Source organism: Salmo trutta, chromosome 12 (assembly GCF_901001165.1).
Source record: "Salmo trutta chromosome 12, fSalTru1.1, whole genome shotgun sequence".
NCBI lineage: Eukaryota > Metazoa > Chordata > Actinopteri > Salmoniformes > Salmonidae > Salmo > Salmo trutta.
Genome location: NC_042968.1, coordinates 66,964,477 through 66,985,061, shown reverse-complemented (window position 1 = coordinate 66,985,061; position 20,585 = coordinate 66,964,477). Strand labels below are relative to the sequence as shown.

At 43.3% G+C, this 20,585-nt stretch overlaps 1 protein-coding gene across 1 annotated transcript in view; it reads left to right on the top strand.

Moving 5' to 3' along the window:
- Positions 1-20,585, top strand: part of LOC115204021 (transmembrane protein 132D-like) — a 188,308-nt gene that overhangs the window by 162,964 nt on the left and 4,759 nt on the right. Inside the window, exons 5-7 of the mRNA XM_029769235.1 lie at positions 1,515-1,658; positions 14,717-14,925; positions 17,282-17,564. Coding sequence (XP_029625095.1) covers positions 1,515-1,658; positions 14,717-14,925; positions 17,282-17,564 — 636 coding nt within the window. The remainder of the gene's footprint in view (positions 1-1,514; positions 1,659-14,716; positions 14,926-17,281; positions 17,565-20,585) is intronic.

Below are 20,585 nucleotides of genomic sequence, written 5' to 3'. Positions count from 1 at the left end.
AGAGTGAAGGAAAAGCAGCCAACAAGTGCTCAGCATATGTGGGAACTCCTTCAAGACTGTTGGAAAAGCATTCAAGGTGGCTACCTCATGAAGCTGGTTGAGAGAATGCCAAGAGTGTGCAAAGCTGTCATCAAGGCAAAGGGTGGCAACTTAGAAAAATCTAAAATATATTTTGATTTGTTTAACACTTTTTGGTTACTACATGACTTCATATGTGTTATTTCATACAATGAAGAAAATAGTAAAAATAAAGAAAACCCTTGAATAAGTAGGTGTATCCAACCTTTTGATTGGTACTGTATATATAAATATATGTATTTACAAAAAATATATATGGGGGATTGGAAATGATGCAGACAATTACATTAATGGAATCTACAATCTATTTGCAATATTAAACTGTTCCACCCCTTAAACATTTTTTTTTAAATGACTGTCTTCCCCAGATTTTCATTTACTAGGGAGGGTGGTTCCTCCACCCATTTTAATCGGAGCCATTTCCCAGGTCTTGTTAAATTGATATTTTTGACAGTAAATGAAACAGTGTGGATAACTCCTTGTTAGACTGTCAGCACTGTTGTTAGGTTCTAAGTTCTGCTACACATCCAGACGGACTCCAAGGAAAGCTCAAACTAGATTTATTACACCCAACAAGATGTTGCAGCTGCATAACACAACATACAAGTCACACAAACACATATTTATAGCTTCCTACTAGGAGGAGTCATCTCCTTGTATGTCTAAGATAGACAATCATTCTCTTTTGCTGGGCATGAACTGAGTCTGTTCCTCTTATTGGTATTGTCTTGGCCCGGCCTGAGCCCTGAACTTTCATGGGCAGGGAGGTGTGTGTGTGTGTGTGTGTGTGTGTGTGTGTGTGTGTGTGTGTGTGTGTGTGTGTGTGTGTGTGTGTGTGTGTGTGTGTGTGTGTGTGTGTGTGTGTGTGTGTGTGTGTGTGTGTGTGTGTGTGTGTGTGTGCATGCCTGCATGTAGCTGTGTGTGTGTCTGTGTGCGTGCCTTTGTGTGTGTGCCTATACATGATGGTAGCAAACACAGAGCCGGGGGGATTAAGAGTAGATTCATTCATCTAATTATCTTTCTTCTGCTTCGTCTGAGTCACAGCGTCAAGATCACACTATCTTATCATCACTGTTCACATCATTTAATGAAAGCAGCAATTTGCAGTATCTATGATTACAATGTTCATGATGTATTGTATCATTAGAGACTGGTAATCTGGGGTGTTAATGAAACCTTAACTACTGTATAGGGATTTGACTGGATTGTTGGTGCTTTATTCACAGGGAAATGAGGATGTACAGCAGATGTGCAAGCATTTATTGTACATACTGACTCATTTATTGAATTCTATGACAGTTGTAGGCTAATTCCAATTAGATGACAATGTGAGCAGCTTATATTGCAATATGCACAGTAAACAACGCATCTGCATGTCAGTGTGGTTGCTCTCCTCAGTAGAACTTAACTCTGAACTCTTCTCTTCTTCTTCTCAGGAAACTGAGATTCTGAATACAGCTGTGCTCACCGGGAGGACAGTTGCCGTGCCAGTAAAGGTGGTCACCGTAGGAACAGACGGCACAGTTACGGATGTAACAGAGTCGGTAGAGTGTCGGTCGACCGATGAAGAGGTGGTCAAGGTGAGTGTACACTATACAGGCTGCAACCTTGAGAGGAAACCTTGAACACCTTTAGAGGAAACCTTGAGGAGATAGACTAGGTGGAACCCGTCCTTTTCAACCCAACATAGGACTTGAGTTCAAGTACAGTACATACAGTATGACAATAATGCTTTGTCTATATATCTTTTAAGTCCCTCATCCTTTATAGGCACAAGACCATATACAGATGTTGGATCTTAACTTGATCACTCTTTGTCGCAGAGAATTTTCCTGATGAATCAATTCAAATGAGTCTCGTGAGTGGCTGAAAGTCATTGGGATCAGGGGTTGTTATCAAAATTATGTTTTCTCTCGCTCCCTCAAATGTTACGCCTGTTGTCAAATATACTGAACCAAAACATAAACGCAACATGTAAAGTGTTGGTCCCATGTTTCATGAGCTGAAATAAAAGATCCCAGAAAAAAAATACAAAAAGCTTATTTCTCTCAAATTTTGTGCACAAATTTGTTTACATCCCTGTTAGTGTGCATTTCTCCTGCAGCATATCAAGAAGCTGTTTAAACAGCATGACAAAGGTGCAAAGCATTACAAAGGTGCACCTTGTGCTGAGGACAATAAAGGCCACTGTTAAATGTGCCGTTTTGTCACACAACACAATGCCACAGATGTCTCAAGTTTTGAAGGGGCGTGCAATTGGCATGGCAATTGGCATGGCACCCATGGCTGCACCCCTGCCCAGTCATTTAAAATCCATAGATTAGGGCCTATTGAATTTATTTAAATGGACTGATTTCCTTCTATGAACCGTAACTCAGTAAAATCGTATAAATTGTTGCGTGTTGTAAAAAAATAGTGTTCACTTTCTTTTTGTTAGGTGGTGGTAATGCACATTGGATGACAACCGCCCCCCAAAAAACCCACTGAAGGAGGCTGCTATCTATTTAGGGGTGACCGGTACACAGTGTCCTTCAACCCCCCCCCCCCCCCCCCCCGCCCAGCACAGCTTTCCAGCAGTTATTTTAATGTTACCGCGAGTGGAGCAAGCTAGCTAGTGTAGCCAACCAAACTCTCGTGTGGCACTACTGGGTAGTGATTACACTCACCGTAACGTTAAAATAACTGCGGGAAATAAGTGCTCAGCAGGCAGGGGCGAACAACACTGTGTGCCGGTGTCCTAGCTAGCTGACAGCCTCAATGGCAGTGGACGCAGCATGTAGTGGGTGTAACCAGTGTGAAACGGCTAGCTAGTTAGCGGTGCGGTGACGTCATTTGCTCTGAGATCTTAAAGTAGTTGTTTCCCTTGCTCTGCAAGGGTTGTGGCGTTCATGGAGTGATAGGTAGCTAACTATTCTTCAAGGGTGACTGGTGTTGATGTGTTCAGAGGGTCCCTGGTTCAAGCCCAGGTTGGGGCAGGGAGAGGGATGAAAGCAACACTGTTAAATTAATGCTGTTGAACTGGATCACTCAGCTGGATCACTCAGTTGGACTGGTTTCTGTGAAGAAGGAGGAGGTCAAAGGGGGGTGACTGTAACTGGTGTGAAATGGCTAGCTAGTTAGCGGTGCATGCTAGTAGTGTTCCAGTTGGTGACATCACTTGTATTGAGACCTTGAAGTATTTGTTTCGCTTGCTCTGCAATGGCCGTGGTTTTTGTGGAGCGATAGGTAACAATGTTATGTGGGAGGCAGTTGTTGATGTGTTCAACTGAGGTAAAGACAGAGTCAGGTTGGATATTAAATGGATATTCGCCTGTAGTTTTCTCTACATCCACCAACAGCAGTTAGGGACTGTCAACATAGTGACAAATCTAATTTTTCTAATTTCAATAGCTCTAACCATTACTCCTAAAACAATTTTTCAATGTTTCTAATTTCAATAGCTCCTTGGTTATGTGACCTACTGACTTCGAACACGGTTCAGAATGTCCACTGACTGCCCTTCTATATTGCACACCCTTTTGTTTGTCCATTTTCATCTCACATGGTTTTGTATGAATTTTGAATTTCAATAGCTCCTTGGTCATGTGACCTACTAACCTCAAACAATGTTCAGAATGTACACTCAGTGGGCCTATACATTGCACACCCTTTAGTTTTTCATGAATTTTCAATATTTTTCAATGATTCTCATTTCAATAGCTCCTCCTGACCTCAAACAAGGTTCAGAATGTCCATTGACTGCCCTTACATGAATTTATTTTTACTTTCTAATTTCAATAGCTCCTTGGTCATGTGACCTACTGGACTCAAACAAGGTTCAGAATGTACAATCAGCAGGCATATACATTGCACACCCTTTAGTTTGTCCATTGTCATCTAACACATTTTTACATATTTTTTAAAAACTTTCTAATTTCAGTAGCTCCTTGGTAATGTGACCTACTGACCTCAAACTACTTTCAAAATGTTCACGGACTGGCGGAGACGGCGCCGCGAGGCATCCAGTGCGGTAACGCGACCGATCCTGGAGAAGCTGGTCGGAGCCCCGGGGAGAGTTCTCTTTTCTTTGTGAAGGATAGGGCTCCCTGGAATGGGTTCGCCCCTAGAGAGGGGCCCAAGGCCTGGAAAGCGTTGCGGTATCGGCGGCATTCGGTAAGCTCTCCCTGGCCCTTGAAAATCCGGGGGAGCAGGTGTAAATCTCACGCCGGGCCGTACCCATATCCGCAGCAGGTCTCCAAGGTGAACAACCTGTGGCATGTTATAACAATGTAGATAAGGGAAGTTGGAAAAAAAGAGCCGTAACCTCAGGATAAGGATTGGCTCTAAGGGCTGAGTTGGTCGGGCTGGGGTGCGAAGCGGGGCTGGGCTCGAACTGCGGCTGGGGGAGCAGTTGCTCTGTCGCCCTCCTCTCGCCACCATTTGAAGTTCATTGTGCGGTCTCTCGTGCGTGGTCTCGCAAGCGGCTGCTTGTGGGGGTTCGTCGGGGTGGTGTCCATCAGCGGGCCGAAGGCGGACCGGTGGGGGGTTGGGTCCGGCAGTTGGCAGTTGCAACTCTGGACGCTCGCCGGGCCCTTCTCACAGATCTCCCCAGCTACGGCGCTCGCCGGCCCCACACATTGTAGGCGGGGAGGTCTCCTCTACGCTCACTAGACTAAACCCATTGGCCCCGCAGTTATAGGGCATTGCATGGATCTGGCTCATTGCCTATGAAGTGGGGAGAGGTATCTCCAGCTTGTCTGGGGAGGAAGGCCTACATTTGATCTGGGTAGTACTATCCACACCCATTGATTTGCTGTGGAACCATAAAACGGACAGAAGAAGCCTAGGTTCCCACTGGGCACGTATCACTGAATGTCAACTTGATGGAATTCAAAAGGAGCGTACCCACCTGTCGCCGTCGCACTCAAATCACCCGTGGGGTGACTGTGACCCCCTCATGTCAAAGTGAGGAAATTTGATGAAGCGGGGGTAAACGGCGGGACATAATTTAGAGTCTCTTGAGGTAGCCAAATGCCTCGTGATCTAATTAGTGACGCGCGTGAATGGATGAATGAGATTCCCACTGTCCCTCCCTACTATCTAGCAAAACCCCAGCCAAGGGAACGGGCTTGATGGAATCAGTGGGGAAAGAAGAACCTGTTGAGCTTGACTCTAGTCCAGCACTGTGAAGAGACATGAGAGGTGTAGAACAAGTGTTGAAATACCACTACTCTTATCGTTTTTCGAGCCAGGTGCGACCCACTCCGCTTAGGGAGGACAGAAACTTCACGTGGAGCAGAAGTGCAAAAGTTGGCTTGTTCTTGATTTTCAGGATGAATACAGACTGTGAAAGCGGGGCCTCACGATCCTTCTGAATTTTTGGCTTTTAAGCAAGAGGTGTCAGAAAAGTTATCACAATGATAACTGGCTTGTGGCTGCCAAGCGTTCATAGCGACGTCACTTTTTGATCCTTCGATGTTGGCTCTTCCTATCATTGTGAAGCAGAATTCACCAAGCGTTGGATTGTTCACAAACTAATAGGGAACGTGAGCTGGGTTTAGACCGTTGTTAGACAGGCTAGTTTTACCCTACTGATAATGTGTTGCTGCAATAGTAATCCTGCTCAGTACGAGAAGAACTGCAGGTTCAGACATTTGGTGTATTTGCTTGGCTGAGGTGCCAATGGTGCGAAGCTACCATCTGTGGGATTATGACTGAACGCTTCTAAGTCAGAATCCCCCCTAAACGTAACGATACCGTAGCGCAGCAGATCTTCCCGGATAGCCTGCCTCTTATGGATGGTGAGTAGAGCAGTTTGTGACGAGGTTAGGGTGTGGCCGGATGAGTTGCCGCCCCTCTCCTGATGCACACTGCATGTTTGTGGGTAACCTGGTGCTAAATCACTTGTAGACAACCTGATTCTGTGTTAGGGTTTCATACGTAGCAGAGCAGCTCACCCGCTGCGATCTATTGAAAGTCAGCACTCGATCCAAGCTTTTGTCGGAGACAGAAGGCATCTTCCTCCACCATACTCCTTCTTTACTTATGGGTTACCAGGTGCACGGAGAAGGGCCAGGGGCCAGAGGCCAGACACAGAGTGTGAGAGAGCCTAGGCAGGTGGGTAGAAGGCATAAGACATTGACATTGGGCCCTGGATAGGTAGGGGGCTAGGTGGTGGTTGCCCATCCGCCCGGGCCCGTCCTCTTTTGGGACTGTGAGTCAGGTTGGGACTTACTGTGGAAGTCAAAAGGTCACCAGGAGCATGAGGAGGCTTCCCCCAAGGCGGTTGGGGATTCAGAGTCCGAGCAGGGGCGGCCGGACTCAGGGGTTGGGGCAGCACTCAGGCTGTGGAGGTTGGGTTGGGGACTTAGTCTCTGAGTGGATAAAAGCGTGCGGGTCACCAGGTGCACAGAGCTTGTTTCAGGTTACCAGGTGCACAAGGATGCCTCCATCAAAGCAAAGGGCACTCCAAGTCCAAGCAGGGGCTGTCGGGCTTGGGGGCTGGGGCAGCACTCAGGCCATGGAGGTTGGAGTGGGTACTTAGTCGGTGAGCAAAAAAAAGCAGGCGGGTTAACTTAATGTTAAGTTAGCTAGCTAGCCAAGTCAAATAATAACCATATCATATAGCTGACAACCTCTTATTAACTTTAGCTCATTTTTATTCATTATTACAGGAAAATAAACTCACAACAGGATCTTTATTTACAAGTTAATGGCAAGCTAATTACAGAAAATAGCTTACGGTTGTGAGTGTGGCAAAATAAAAGCAGGATATTCTACTGGAGAATTTTTTAACTCGGACACTGTCTCGTTGGCCTAATGTATATCCTAATTTGACTTTGATGCAGGTCATGTTCTTCTTCACATTACCGTCTCTGGAATACACACACTATATCAAATAAAATCCCTGTTTATTTATCACATGCACAGGATACAGAAGGTGTAAACTGTACAGTGAAATGGTTACTTGCATAGTGGAGTCTTTTGTTAAGACATGTAGCTAGCTAGCTAAACAATGAACCATGGTCCCAATTTATAACGTTACTACCCTGCATGAATCTTCAGGTAGCTAAAGTTAACCAACTACATTCAATGTTAGTTAGCTAGCTAACATTAGGCTATAACTAGCAATGGGAATGACTCTGAGATACGAATAATATAATAATAATAATAATATTAATACACAGATCATACTAGCAAGCCAGACAGCTAACGTTAGCTAGCAAGCCAGACAGCTAACGTTAGCTAGCTAGCTAATCGGACAATTTAACTTGCAATGAAAAGAACTATGTGACAAAATTTGAAATGTATATTATCTGAAAATGTAGCTAGCAAGACTGTCTTAATCACAACACTTCTACCTCTCTGTCATGCATGCCATGGTTGACCTTAGTTTGAAGACGTGATGCGGAGACAGGTGTTTTATGCAACAGCCTTCTGTCTGTTCTTTTTTCGACTCCCCCACATATTTGCAATCAAATGCAGAATTTTCTCCATCTCCTTTGCTATCATAATCTGCTTCCACTGGGCCTTCCACTGATTTCAAAACTCGGTCCTCCAGAAAGTGGTGAGGATTAGCAACACTTTTTTCCAGTTCTTCGCGATACAGTATCTTTCAAAAAAGCTACGTAGAAAGGATTGCCTACACATACTGAGCAGTTTATGTTATAGACAGAGGCGTGCTACATGGCAGACCAATCCAAACTCGTCTCTTGGCATGTCCAGTCCAGCCATTATCTCAGCCAATCATGGTTAGTGGGATTGTTCCTGACTTTTTCTGTGGCTAAACCAACTAGTAATTTAACAATTGTATTTGTATTTACAGATGTCATACAATTTTGTTATTAAGACACATGAAAGTTCACATGTTCCAGAAGGCATTTCTGCCATTCAAATGCCTCTCCTGTGAAGTTTTGACGTGTGACATACGCCTAGTTTCCTATGAGTAATCAACAAATATAAAACCATGTTATCTTGAACATCGTGTCATTTAATAATATGCAGGGGTGTGATAGTTGTATGAATTAATCACAATGCAAGCCTATTCATTTGCAGAAAAAAACAGCAGCTCTAATGCAATATTAGCTTCTCAGTGAAACACCACTATTCTGTCTATTAATTTTCATTTATTTTATATTTAACTGGGCTTAACCTTAACCCGGACCATGCTGGGCCAATTGTGCACCACCCTATGCGACTCCCAATCACGGCCGGTTGTGTTACAGCCTGGAATTGAACCAGGGTCTGTAGTGATGCCTCTAGCACTGAGATGCAGTGCCTTAGACCGCTGTGCCACTCGGGAGCCCCTTAATCATTCTTAAACAGTCAGTAAATTGCTTAAAGCCATAAAATCATTTTTGCCTGTATGATATCATGCATGCAAGCTTACCGATAATGTCCACAACGATAGAGCAGCAGACCAAGCAATATGCGAGACGAGGAGCCTATAATGTTGGATAATTCTTCTGGTCGGTGTCAACTTCCTTCATTAACAGGCACTGAGGAGATTGATTCTGTTACTTGCTTACTTATTGTTTGTGTCAGATATTTCCAATTTGGGATAGTTGTTTACTGAAATAGTTGCTCATTCTACTACAGGGGCTACAATGTGGCTACAATCGTCTCGCTTTTGGCGGAATGTGAACGTGTTATCATGTGATGCTGCCTACAAATCCCATCTCAAATGGCAGTAACCTACTGGAAAAGTGCTGCCTACAAATCCCATCTCAAATGACAGTAACCTACTGGAAAAGTGCTGCTTACAAATCCCCTCTCAAATGGCAGTAACCTACTGGAAAAGTGCTGCCTACAAATCCCATCTCAAATGGCAGTAACCTACTGGAAAAGTGCTGCCTACAAATCCCATCTCAAATTGCAGTAACCTACTGGAAAAGTGCTGCCTACAAATCCCATCTCAAATGACAGTAACCTACTGGAAAAGTGCTGCCTACAAATCCCATCTCAAATGGCAGTGACCTACTGGAAAAGTGCTGCCTACAAATCCCATCTCAAATGACAGTGACCTATTGGAAAAGTGCTGCCTACAAATCCCATCTCAAATGGCAGTGACCTACTGGAAAAGTGCTGCCTACAAATCCCATCTCAAATGACAGTGACCTATTGGAAAAGTGCTGCCTACAAATCCCATCTCAAATGGCAGTGACCTACTAGAAAAGTGCTACCTACAAATCCCATCTCAAATAGCAGTGACCTACTAGAAAAGTGCTACCTACTAGGGTAGGCGCTTTTTGGAGGCAGGCAGGGGAGCAGCCTTTGCATTGGTTAAATAATAAAGGTATGCTACACCACCATAAGTTTCCATTCATACAAAGTGTCAAAACAATAGCCCAGCGCTGGGCGCAAACTCCTTATGCTCAGAGATGAAGTGTGCTGGTCAGACCACTGCCCTACAGCAGGTCACAATGCTTTGACAAGCCATGAGAATACATGATGTATGAGGTCGGTTGCTTTGCAGAGCCTTCCTCACACCATAGCCTCCTAAAGTAGGTACTGCATTTTATAATCTACAAACACCGCTTCCAGCTGCCCCCTGGCGGCAATTATACATTTTAAATATTTATTCAAATCCTCCTGCTGCAGGATTATTTTCCGCCTGTGATGAAATGGGTCATATTAAGATCTGACACCTGTAGAGTGGCTCTGATGAATGGAAGCTGTGCCCTTTAGTACAACACAGAATAAACAACATGTGGTTCTGTGTACCCGACTTTTGAGTATTTGAAATCATTTAATATAGTATTTGAACCTATCTGTGCTTGATTAAGCTTGCTTGTTATAATTAATGGAAAAAGTGCAACCCGGCCTACCTGTAAATACTATTTAAACCCAAATTTGGTGTGAACATGTACGTATGTATATTGAGTAACACCATACTCTAACCTTGTTAGGCAGAATAACCATATGCTGAGGGTTTGTGATAATTTAATTAATTATCTTTTCCAAGTAGATTGGTTAAGGTACCCTAATTAGATATAGACCCAGTGCTAATTAAAATGGTGATAATGCTGATAATAATAATGTTATATCTATAGTGCGGATTCTATTCACTACAGATAGACAGAGAGCACTCTGCTCTCCACTTCCCTCACAGTTTTTGTCTCAAACAGCACACACTGATAATTGCTTAGGTTATGATAATGTGAGCGGGGAATTTCTGTATGTGTGTGTGTGCGTGGGGGTGTGCATTTGTGTATGTGTATGATTATGCACAGTATGTGTGTAGATTGTTATTTGTGTGAAAGAAAGTTAGAGAGTGAGAGCTCTCAGTAGGTTTAATTATCCACTGAGCGATGTTGACCTCTGGAGAGAAGTCCTCCCCACAGCACCCCCATTAGAGAGGCTTTAGGAACAGTTCGTTGTACCCCCTCTCCTCGCCTCCCACCCAAATTATAGTTAAGATATATTAAGCATTTCTCATATTAGCTCCCCAGCAGCGTTGATTGGGGAGTGTCTGTTCCCTCTCTCCTGTCTATTTTTGCCTGACTTCTGGCATTCTTTTCTGATGAGCATTGTGAAAGCAGCCATGGCCAACCGTAATTGCACCCAGTGTCGTTACTGAGGACTGTGACTTCCCTATTGGCTATCTCACAGCTCAGAAAGGTCAAAGGTCATGCCAGTGTGTTAAGGAGCCCCTTTCCTCTCATTGGAAAACGGATCTGGTGTCAAGGTAGTTTCCGTTTGTATTATACAAACAGGTTCTGATACAGCCTGGGATCGAACCCGGGTCTGTAGTGATGCCTCTAGCACCACGATGCAGTGCCTTAGACCATTGCACCACTAGGGAGACCCTGAGCAGTTCCATGTTGTTGAGGTTAAGCTTGAGCTGTCCTTGAGCTGCCAGGTATGCAGAGATGCGTGTCGACACCTGGGTGGGTGGGTGCGAGGGAGGGAGAAGCTTCACCCAGGTTAATGTAGGTTCTAAGGCACAGCCTGCTTTTATGACAGTTAAATGAAGATACAAGACTGAGAAGAGAAGCAGAGAGAAGAGAGAGCAAGAGTAAGAAGGAGAGAGTAAAGGAGAGCAAGAGAAGAGAGAGAGGTTGAGCTGACAGAGAAGCCTAAACTGTCAGATTGGTGCTATGACGAGTGGGTGGTCTGAAATAATTTGTATACAAAACTGCCAAGACACGTCCAGCGAAGAGTGATGATAGTCTGCTTTTGACTAGTTTTATAAAAGACTAATTGCACATCCAAACTGTGGGCATATGCTGAGGTAAACAGTGATGCCCATGTTCATTATCACTCCATCCAAAGCTTCAGATGAATGGAAAATGGTTGTTATTATAAATGAAAGGCTTTGACAAGCTGTTGAATATGGAGACACTAAAACAAAATCTGTCCTCCAAGGCTTCTGTGAAAGAAGACATGCCTGATCAAGTGATTTAACCCTACGATGGCATTGGTCCATCTGTGGTTCAGTGGCCACATACGGTGCCTTCAGGAAGAATTCATACTCCTTGACTTATTCCAAATGTTTTTGTGTTACAGCCTAAATTAAACATTTATTAAATAGTTTTTTTCTCTCACCCATCTACACACAATCCCCCACAATGACAATGTGAAAACATGTTTTTAGAAATGTTAGCAAATGTATTGAAAATGAAATACCATTCACACCACATGAGTCAGTACTTTGTCGAAGCCCCTTTGAAAGTGATTACGGCTGTGACTTTCTGGGTAAGTCTCTAAGAGATTTCCATACCTGGATTGTGCAACATTTCCCATTATTATTGTCAAAATGCTTCAAGGCCACTCTGTAACGTTCACCGTCTTCTTGGTAAGCAACTCCAGTGAAGATTTGGCCTTGTGTTTTAGGTTATTGTCCTTATTGTCATTCAAAAAGTCTGTTAACCCATTACAGTCCAAGCACTGTCTACAAAGCTTTATGGAATTGTTTTAAGGAAGTCATGCAAAAGATCATTTTGTTTATTGGATTTAGAATTTTAGGACCCATTTGAAGTATCAATAAATATATATACAAACATTTTTTTATGGAAAAGTGTATTTTGCCTTACTGCTATTAGCCCATACAAAAGCATTGAATAACAGGTTCACTAAATAGAACAAAAGATAGTCCCCCCCAAGAAATCGAAAGAAGTTTGTACTGAATTGTCTGTCCTATACCTGAACGATATAAGAAACCTTTTTTTTGACGTGTACATTATTTAACTCTTTATTTCTGGCACTAAACAGTCTAAGCCCAGTCTAAGCCGGGGGGGGGGGGGCTTCTACTAAGCCATATGGAGTTGTTTTAAGGCAGTCATACCAAGGATAATTTTTGCTATTTGATTTAGAATTTTAAGACCCTTTGAAGTATAAAAAAATTATTTGATGAACAATTATATTTGGCCTTACTAGTATTAGCCCATATAAACATATTGAATAACAGATTGACTACACGGAACAACAGATGGTTTCTCTGTGGAGATGGGAGAACCTTCCAGAAGGACAACCATCTCTGCAGCACTCCACCAATCAGGCCTTTAAGGTAGAGTGGCCAGACCGAAGCCACTCCTTAGTAAAAGGCACATGACAGCCCATTTTAAGTTTGACAAAAGGCACCTAAAGGCTTCTCAGACGATGCGAAGCAAGAATCTGATCTGATGGAACCAAGATTGAACTCTTTGGCCTAAATGCCATGCATCGCGTCTGAATAAAAAAAACTGTTTTTGCTTTGTAATTATGGGGTACTGTGTGTAGATTGATGAGGGAAAAAACAATTGAATCAATTTTAGAATAAGTCTGTAACATAACAAAATGTGGAAAAGGTCAAGAGGTCTGAAATCTTTCCAAATGCACTGTACTTCCATTCATTTTTTCAACTGGTAATGGGGGACCTTCAGGTGAGTCTTGTGAGGCCTGTGGGCATCCTAAACAACCAAGATGTATGTGTTCGTGGGAGTTTACACAGAGGGGTCATATTAGTGTGTAGCCCACACCGTTTGGACACTACAGAAAGAAATTGGAAGATCGGGTGTATCTACTTCAGACGAGTCCAAAGACGCTTGTAGGGTCATATAGCAAAATGGAGAACACCATCATGTTTGTGAGAGTCTGATCTTCCCATAAAGGGGTAATTCGTTTATAGGCCAAACGATTTGGACGCTGTAGACGATTTTGTGAGAAGATCTCTCATGGTCTGACAAACACCGCACTAGCTTTGTCACCTTTCAGCAGATGTGGAAGTGCAACACGTGGATGCTGTGGATTGAGAAGCATCCAATGCAAAAAAACCTGCCAGATTTATATGCGGATTTATATAGGATGTTAGACACTATCATTGCACACAGAGTGAGTTCATGCAACTTACTATGTGACTTGTTAAGCACATTTGTTGTCCTAAACTTATTTAGGCTTGCCATAACAAAGTGGTTGAATACTTATTGGCTCAAGACATTTCAGCTTTTTATTTTTTATTAATTTGTAAACATTTTGAAAACATAATTCCACTTTGACATAATGGGGTATTGTGTGTAGGCCAGCGACACAAAATGTCAATTTAATCTATTTTAAATTCAGGCTGTAACACAATGAAATGTGGAAAAAGGGTTGGGAATACTTTCTGCAGGCACTGTATGTGAGTGGCTTTGGAGCTGATTGGAGGAGACGGAGCGGATTCAGCCAATCGTGAAGTGGCTTGAAGTTAGGGTTTTGTTTTTGATTGGCATTTGGGATTTGTGTCTTTCTCTGCTCCATCTGTTAATAATTTTAAGTCCATTTCTCCACACTGGCCTTGTCAGTATGCACACACACACACCAACAATATATCACGTTTTTACCAATTTCACTTCAGATTCTGATGTTACTCCCACCCACGTTTCTCCAAACGTAACATTTAGAAGTTTATTTTACACCCTGGGTTGATCCTCCTGCTCAGCATCGATCCATATATCCAAACGTCAAACTTCAAAATGTTTTCAAGTTAAGGGTTAAGGTTTGGATAGGGTTAAAACAAAGTTTAGGCATTCATAACAAATGGTTAAGTTAAGGGTAAAGGTTTGGGATAGGCAAAAAAATAAATGGTCTTCCTCTGGGATTGAAAACGCGATCTTCAGATCCAGAGTCACGGGAGTCATGAGATTACGCCAGTCCACCATCCCTGTCCACAATGCACTAGCAAAACCCAAGCCTAATTGATGGCGCTCACTGTTGCCCTAGACATCCAATTTCAAAGTCAATCTTGAATGATCTGGCTGCATGCGCACATACACACACACACACACACACACACACACACACACACACACACACACACACACACACACACACACACACACACACACACACACACACACACACACTTGAATGGAGACTTCAAGGGTATGGTCAAAGAATGCCAAGTCTGTCATCAAAATCATTACAGAGCAGAGGGAGAGATTTAAAATCTTTGGAAATGGCTGATTTTCTTTTGAAGGATATAAACATAAAAACATTTTCTTCCTCTAGCCATACAAACTTGCATGACTAATATTTGCATAGAAATAATTTAGAACTCTTGGCCCTTAAAATAATACGAAATGTTGCATCGTATTCTTTCATAAAGCATTAGCCTAAATGTCAAACTTAGTTGCTTTTGTTGCTCTTAGTTGCTCTTTCTCTTAATCATTTTTTCCCTATTTCTCCTCCTTCTCCCCCCCAGGTGTCGGATCGTTGTGACTATGTGTTTGTGAACGGGAAGGAGACGAGGGGGAGGATGAGGACGGTGCTCAACTTCACCTACAGCTACCTGAGCGCCCAGCTGGAGATGAGTGTGTGGATGCCCAGCCTCCCCCTGGTCATTGACGTGGCTGACCCCGAGCTCAGCCAGATCAAGGGCTGGAGGGTCCCGGTGGCCGCTGGCAACAAGAGGTATGTGGTTTTACCAGACAGTGAGATGTGTTACCTGGTTCATACTGCTTGGGAAACAGATGTTCATAATAATTGTGGTGCAGAGTAAAAAACTAAGATTCAAGGATTATCTTCAAACATCATGTTAATTAAAGTGGTTTTACCATCACCTCTCATATATTTACCACTTATTTTCTAAGTAGCCTTGGAACCTAATGCACCAGTCTGCCCACATATAAGTCCATCCTCATCTGGAGGTTTAGAATAACTGTGATGATGCTAATGTCTTAATCATGACGCCTACACCTGTCCGGTATTACGCTCCCTCTCTATGGCCACCGCTGTTCTCTGGATACCCAGGTGACGCCGGTGACTCAGATGCTCTCTCCGAGGGGTTGTGAGAGGCTTAAGAATATGACTCTCAATTACTGTTGTGACTCTCAGTCAATTCTCTCTGTGACTCACTTTCTGTCAGCCAGACGCAAGACTAACGTGTCTGACAATTCTGTCCTCACCTCCACAACATTCTGTAAAAGTTCTTACAAAGGCAGTCAACCTTGTTCCTGTTTGTTGTGAAGGCGAGATTGATTGGTGGCAAAGGCATGTCTGAACAAGAAAGAAAGAGAGCAAAGACTAGAGTTGGAGTCTGTATTTAATTTTCTCTCGTTGTTATAGAAAGAACCGTTTTTCTAGAAAATATGACATCCTAGCTTGATGCATATGTTTTTTAGGTTGAGCCATGTGTTCTGTAGATTTTTCAGTAGCCAGGCCACCAGGTGGCACTCTAACACATCTGCCCCTGAGTGGTTTTGTCCAGTGGGTAGGAGAGCTGAGAGAGCCAGTCGAGTCATATTGTGCTTCTGGAAGCAAGCTTATTACACGACCAGACCTTATCTGGCCTGAATGCCATCCGTGAGAACATGCCTCGCCCACTTCTTTTTTTTTTTTGCTGCCCGCCGCTAATGTCACCTGAGTTAGGCTGCCATGTAAGTGTCGTCACGCTGGTGAATGGGGTGGTGGGGGGAGGCATGGAGAGCCCGGGCAGGTCCAGCATGTTAACCTGTCAGCCTGTTTTTCTGCCTGGATGGCCACACCTCATTAACCTAATGGAAGCTGTCAGTATCACACTTCCCCCGGCCACCTGACCTAGCCCAGGGCACAAAAAGGAAGGGAGGGTGGGAGTAGAGAAAGAGAGAAAGAGCGACAGAAAGGTGTTTGAATTCAGTGAAAGAGAATGAATTCAGTGAAAAGCGAGAAAGAGACTTGAATGACAAAACACATAATGTAGGAGTAGAGCGAGAGAATGGGAGGTAAAGAGTTTAGAGAGAATGGAGAGTTGAGTGGCGTCAGGGTAATAGCCTCTTTGTTGACTGTCTGTCACAGTGCTCCACCATTTACAGGAGGTTAGATTCCCTGGGCCACGCTCTCTATCACTGGGCTGAACAGGGTTACCTCTCCCTGATCTGTACTTTACCTCATCCTACTGCTGCTGAATGGGTCTAATCATAGTAGATGAAAAACACTGGGTCCCTATAGATTTTACATTTATATTTTAGTAATTTAGCAGACGCTCTTATCATGAGTGAATTACAATTAGTGCATTCATCTTAAGAAAGCTAGGGGAGACAACAACAAACTGTATGCAGTTGTAGTTAGTATATTTTCCCTCAATAAAGTAGTTATCAGCAAAGACAGTGCTAGTAGGAAAAGTAACAGGGTTTCAATCCCTTGTTTAATTCAAACAATGGAATAAAATGGAGGAGAATATAGAGACAGTGAATTTAGAGTAATGGAGGAATTGTCATGTCTGCTTCCGCTCTCCCTCTCTGGCACTCGAGGGCGCCAGGCTGCCCTTCATTACGCACACCTGTCACCATCATTACGCGCATCAGCGCTCATTGGACTCACCTGGACTCCTTCCCTTTGTTGTTTGCCCCGTCTATAACTGTCTTCTCCCCCGTTTGTTCCCTGTGTCAGCATTATTGTCGTTATGTGTTCATGTCCAGACGCTGTCCTGTCCTTTTCCATGTCCGTTGCTATTAAATGTTCACTCCCTGCACCTGCTTCTCGTCTCTACCAGCGTCAATGCATACAGGAATAGAATAGAACAGCGTAGAGAACTATTTGATATATACTGTAAAATACAGACTTTCTCAAATATCAAACAGTTTCACCTTGCATGTGACCATATTTTTGGCCAGAAATTAGGTTGCATTGAGATCATTTTATCTGTGCTTCGGAGTTGACGAATACCCACGTCCAAATATGTCTGTGTTAACTGCAGTAAACTGTTGATTTGCTCTACATTTTCCTACTTAAATGCTCCTTTTATTCTGCTTCTTTCCAAGCTGTTTTTTTCCCTTCTTATTTTCTCCAGGTATGAGAGGGTGAGTGCGGATGATGGTGATGAAAGTGACAGTGAGAGGACAGAGAGTGGCTGTGTACCCCAGTACCAGAGCACCACGGTGCGTGTCCTCACACACTTTGTGGCCCTGGGAGTTGACGGAAATGGCCAACAGGACTTCTTGCTGGGCAGTGATTGGCAGGTGGACGTGACTGACCTGGTCCAGGATTTACTGAGGGTGGAGGACCAACGTGTGGCCTATCTACTGGAGGGACAGGTCCTGATGGGCCTCAACACTGGCACAGCCAAACTACAGGTGTGAGAGAGAGGGAGATGAAGGGAGAGAGAGAGAGAGAAGTGATTAAAGAGTGATACAGCAGTCTGAACGTTTGAGTGTGAGTGAAATGGCGAGAGTGTGATCGAAAGTGGGAGAGACAGAGATCGTGGGGTGAAAGAGTGGTAATGAGAGCTTCAGTGTGTGTGAGAGAGCTAGGAACAGAGAGAAACCTTATGATGAAGCGAGAGTAAGAGATAAAGAGTGCCTGCTTGGACAAAATAATAGAGAATGGGTAGTGCAAAAGAAACGTTTGGAAAAACACAAAGAAAACGGAGGCTCTTTGCGAGTGGGGCTTTTAAAAAAGGTTACCAAATCGATCTCGGCACAGCACAAACACTTAGCCAATCAGGGACTGACAAAGCAACGTGAGCCTGCAGCACGCCCAGTAAAGGCTGCTAAGTCTCAGAGGGCGTGTAGGCTCACACACACCACCAGACACCCCCCATCCCATGTAGATCATTACTAACAGCAGGCTCCTCTGGAGGGCGTTGAGGGGTGCCCACTTACGGTGTAAAATACAATCGATCAACGTTTTCCCCAATAACACAACAGCTCTTCCAAGGCCTGATCCATGGACATACATATCCTCTCCTTATTGTTGTTGGTGTCCAATACCCTATTACCTTTACGTTACCCAGGTTGGTCAGTTGAGAACCATTTCTCATTTCCATTGGAGACCCCGGCCCACAGACAGAAACACGCAGCAAAGATATCTATTGGGAAATAGATGGAAATTATATCAATGGTTGCACTGTATTGTCCCTCTATTTGTGTGTGCTCTTTAGGATGGTTTGAGAATAACTATGACTCAATAACAGTGGAGAGGCACTTTATGATGTCAAAGCTGTTTACCCTGTGATCATTCACTCTGCTACGAAGCCATCATGTCCCTGCCCTGCTATTATAGGTGGCTTATTACACACACACACACACACAAAGTAAAAAAATGTAATGTTTTAATCCTCCCCTCCTTATGCTGATCACTCACATGCATAGAAACACACAAAACAGAACACACTATGCTTTTCGGTCTCTCTTCATCAATGTTTTCCTCTCCCCCCTGAAGTGCACACACACTGGCACTCAGAGAAACCCACATGCAGCAGCCTCAAAGGAGTATTGACAATGCTGTTAGAGAAGCTGTGAAGTTTTATTTGATAGCAAAATTGCCTCTTTGTTCACTGGAGTGATTTTAGATCCATCTACAAACAAGAGGGTCTTCAATTGTCTGGAATTAAATTCAGATAAAAAGCAGAGCAATCACTGCAATTGGCATGGAGGGTCTTGGAATCAAACTATCAAAGGGAATTCTGATGAAAGGGGAGCAGATTGCCCTGGGTCTCCACAGTAACCAAAAATCCAGCCATTTCATGTGTCAGATACATCTCTGCCTGCAGTGCGGTTCGCGCTGCCGCTAAATTGATAAATCACTCTACCTCAGACAAACCGGTTATTAGCTTTAAAAGCCACAATCACTGCTTTTCCCAAGCCCTAACACTTCCATTAGTAACTACGGCAGGGAAAAGCTTACTGAAAGCTTCAAATGCAGCATTGAATGGTTCAATGTTTTGTTATTCATGTTTTTACAATGTCACCAACAGATGCAATTAAAGGCCCAGTGCAGTAAAACATGATTTACCTGTGTTTAATATATATTTGCACACTATGAGGTTGGAATAATACTGTGAAATTGTGAACATTACGATAATGCCCTTTTAGTGTATGACAGTGGTGGTCAATGCTGTTTAAGATGAGGGACGGCAATATATTTTTTGAATGAGCATGGCTTTATTTCTATTACAGCATATTGGATGACTGTCATTCATATTCCATTCACCCAGTTCAATGTAACATCGATAGGTTTAGGCTACTACATGACACTCATGAGGTTGCTATAACGTAGCCTATGAATGAAAGATTACACCGTAGGTGCACACAGGTCGAGAGAAAATGTTGAGGTGACAGACATTGACAGACCGTTTTTCAACAGAATCGGCAGAATGAATACACCTCGGGTCACGCTAAACACAGTTCACATTCATAGCAGCCACGTTATATTCCTTCTCGCATCTATGCGCTCTCCTCCTCTCACCTTTTCCCTAATGTTTGTGGACTTCAATACAACTCATCAGCTGTTTATGACCAATCAAAAAAAACATTCAAAGTCAAACCATATCATATCAAGTGCTCCACACTGCCTACATCATTGTCACCATATTAGCTAAAGTAACATCATAGTCAACATTGCTAATAACTAGCATGTTAGTAAACCCGCTACAATCATGCAATAACGTTACAGTGTATACTCAGTTAGCAGTTTAGCAGTTACACTGGCAGGCCCCGGTGGCAATAAATTAGTATAACCAAAAGCTTACCTTGACTTGGAAGAGTTTCAGTGTTGTGTTGGATACTCATAATTAGCACAGCATCCCTCTGTTTGAGCAAGGTGTTCGAGTAGGCTAAATTAGATAGCTGCATTTGCTAGCTAAGTAAGTGAAACTGAAAGTGCAAAAAAAATACAATCTCTCTGTCTCTCTCTATCTCACCACATATTATGCACTGCAGTGATAGCTAGCTGTAGCTTATGCTTTCAGTACTATATTCATTTTCTGATCCTTTGATTGGGTGGACGTCCGTTCATGTAGCAAGAGCTCTGATAGGTGGGAGGACATCCTCCGGAAGTTGTCATAGTTACTGTTTAAGTCTACGGAAGGGGTTGAGAACCATGAGCCTCCTTGGTTTTGTATTGAAGTCAATGTATCAAGAGGATGATGGAAGCTAGCTGTCCTCCGGCCACACCATGGTGCTACCCTACAGAGTGCTGTTGAGGCTACTGTAGACCTTCATCGCAAAACAGTGTGTATTAATAAATTAATTTACAATTCCAGTCAAAAGTTTGGACACACCTACTCATTCAAGGGTTTTTCTTTATTTTTACTATTTTCTACATTGAGGTAGTCACCTGGAATACATTTCAATTGACAGGTGTGCCTTGTTAAA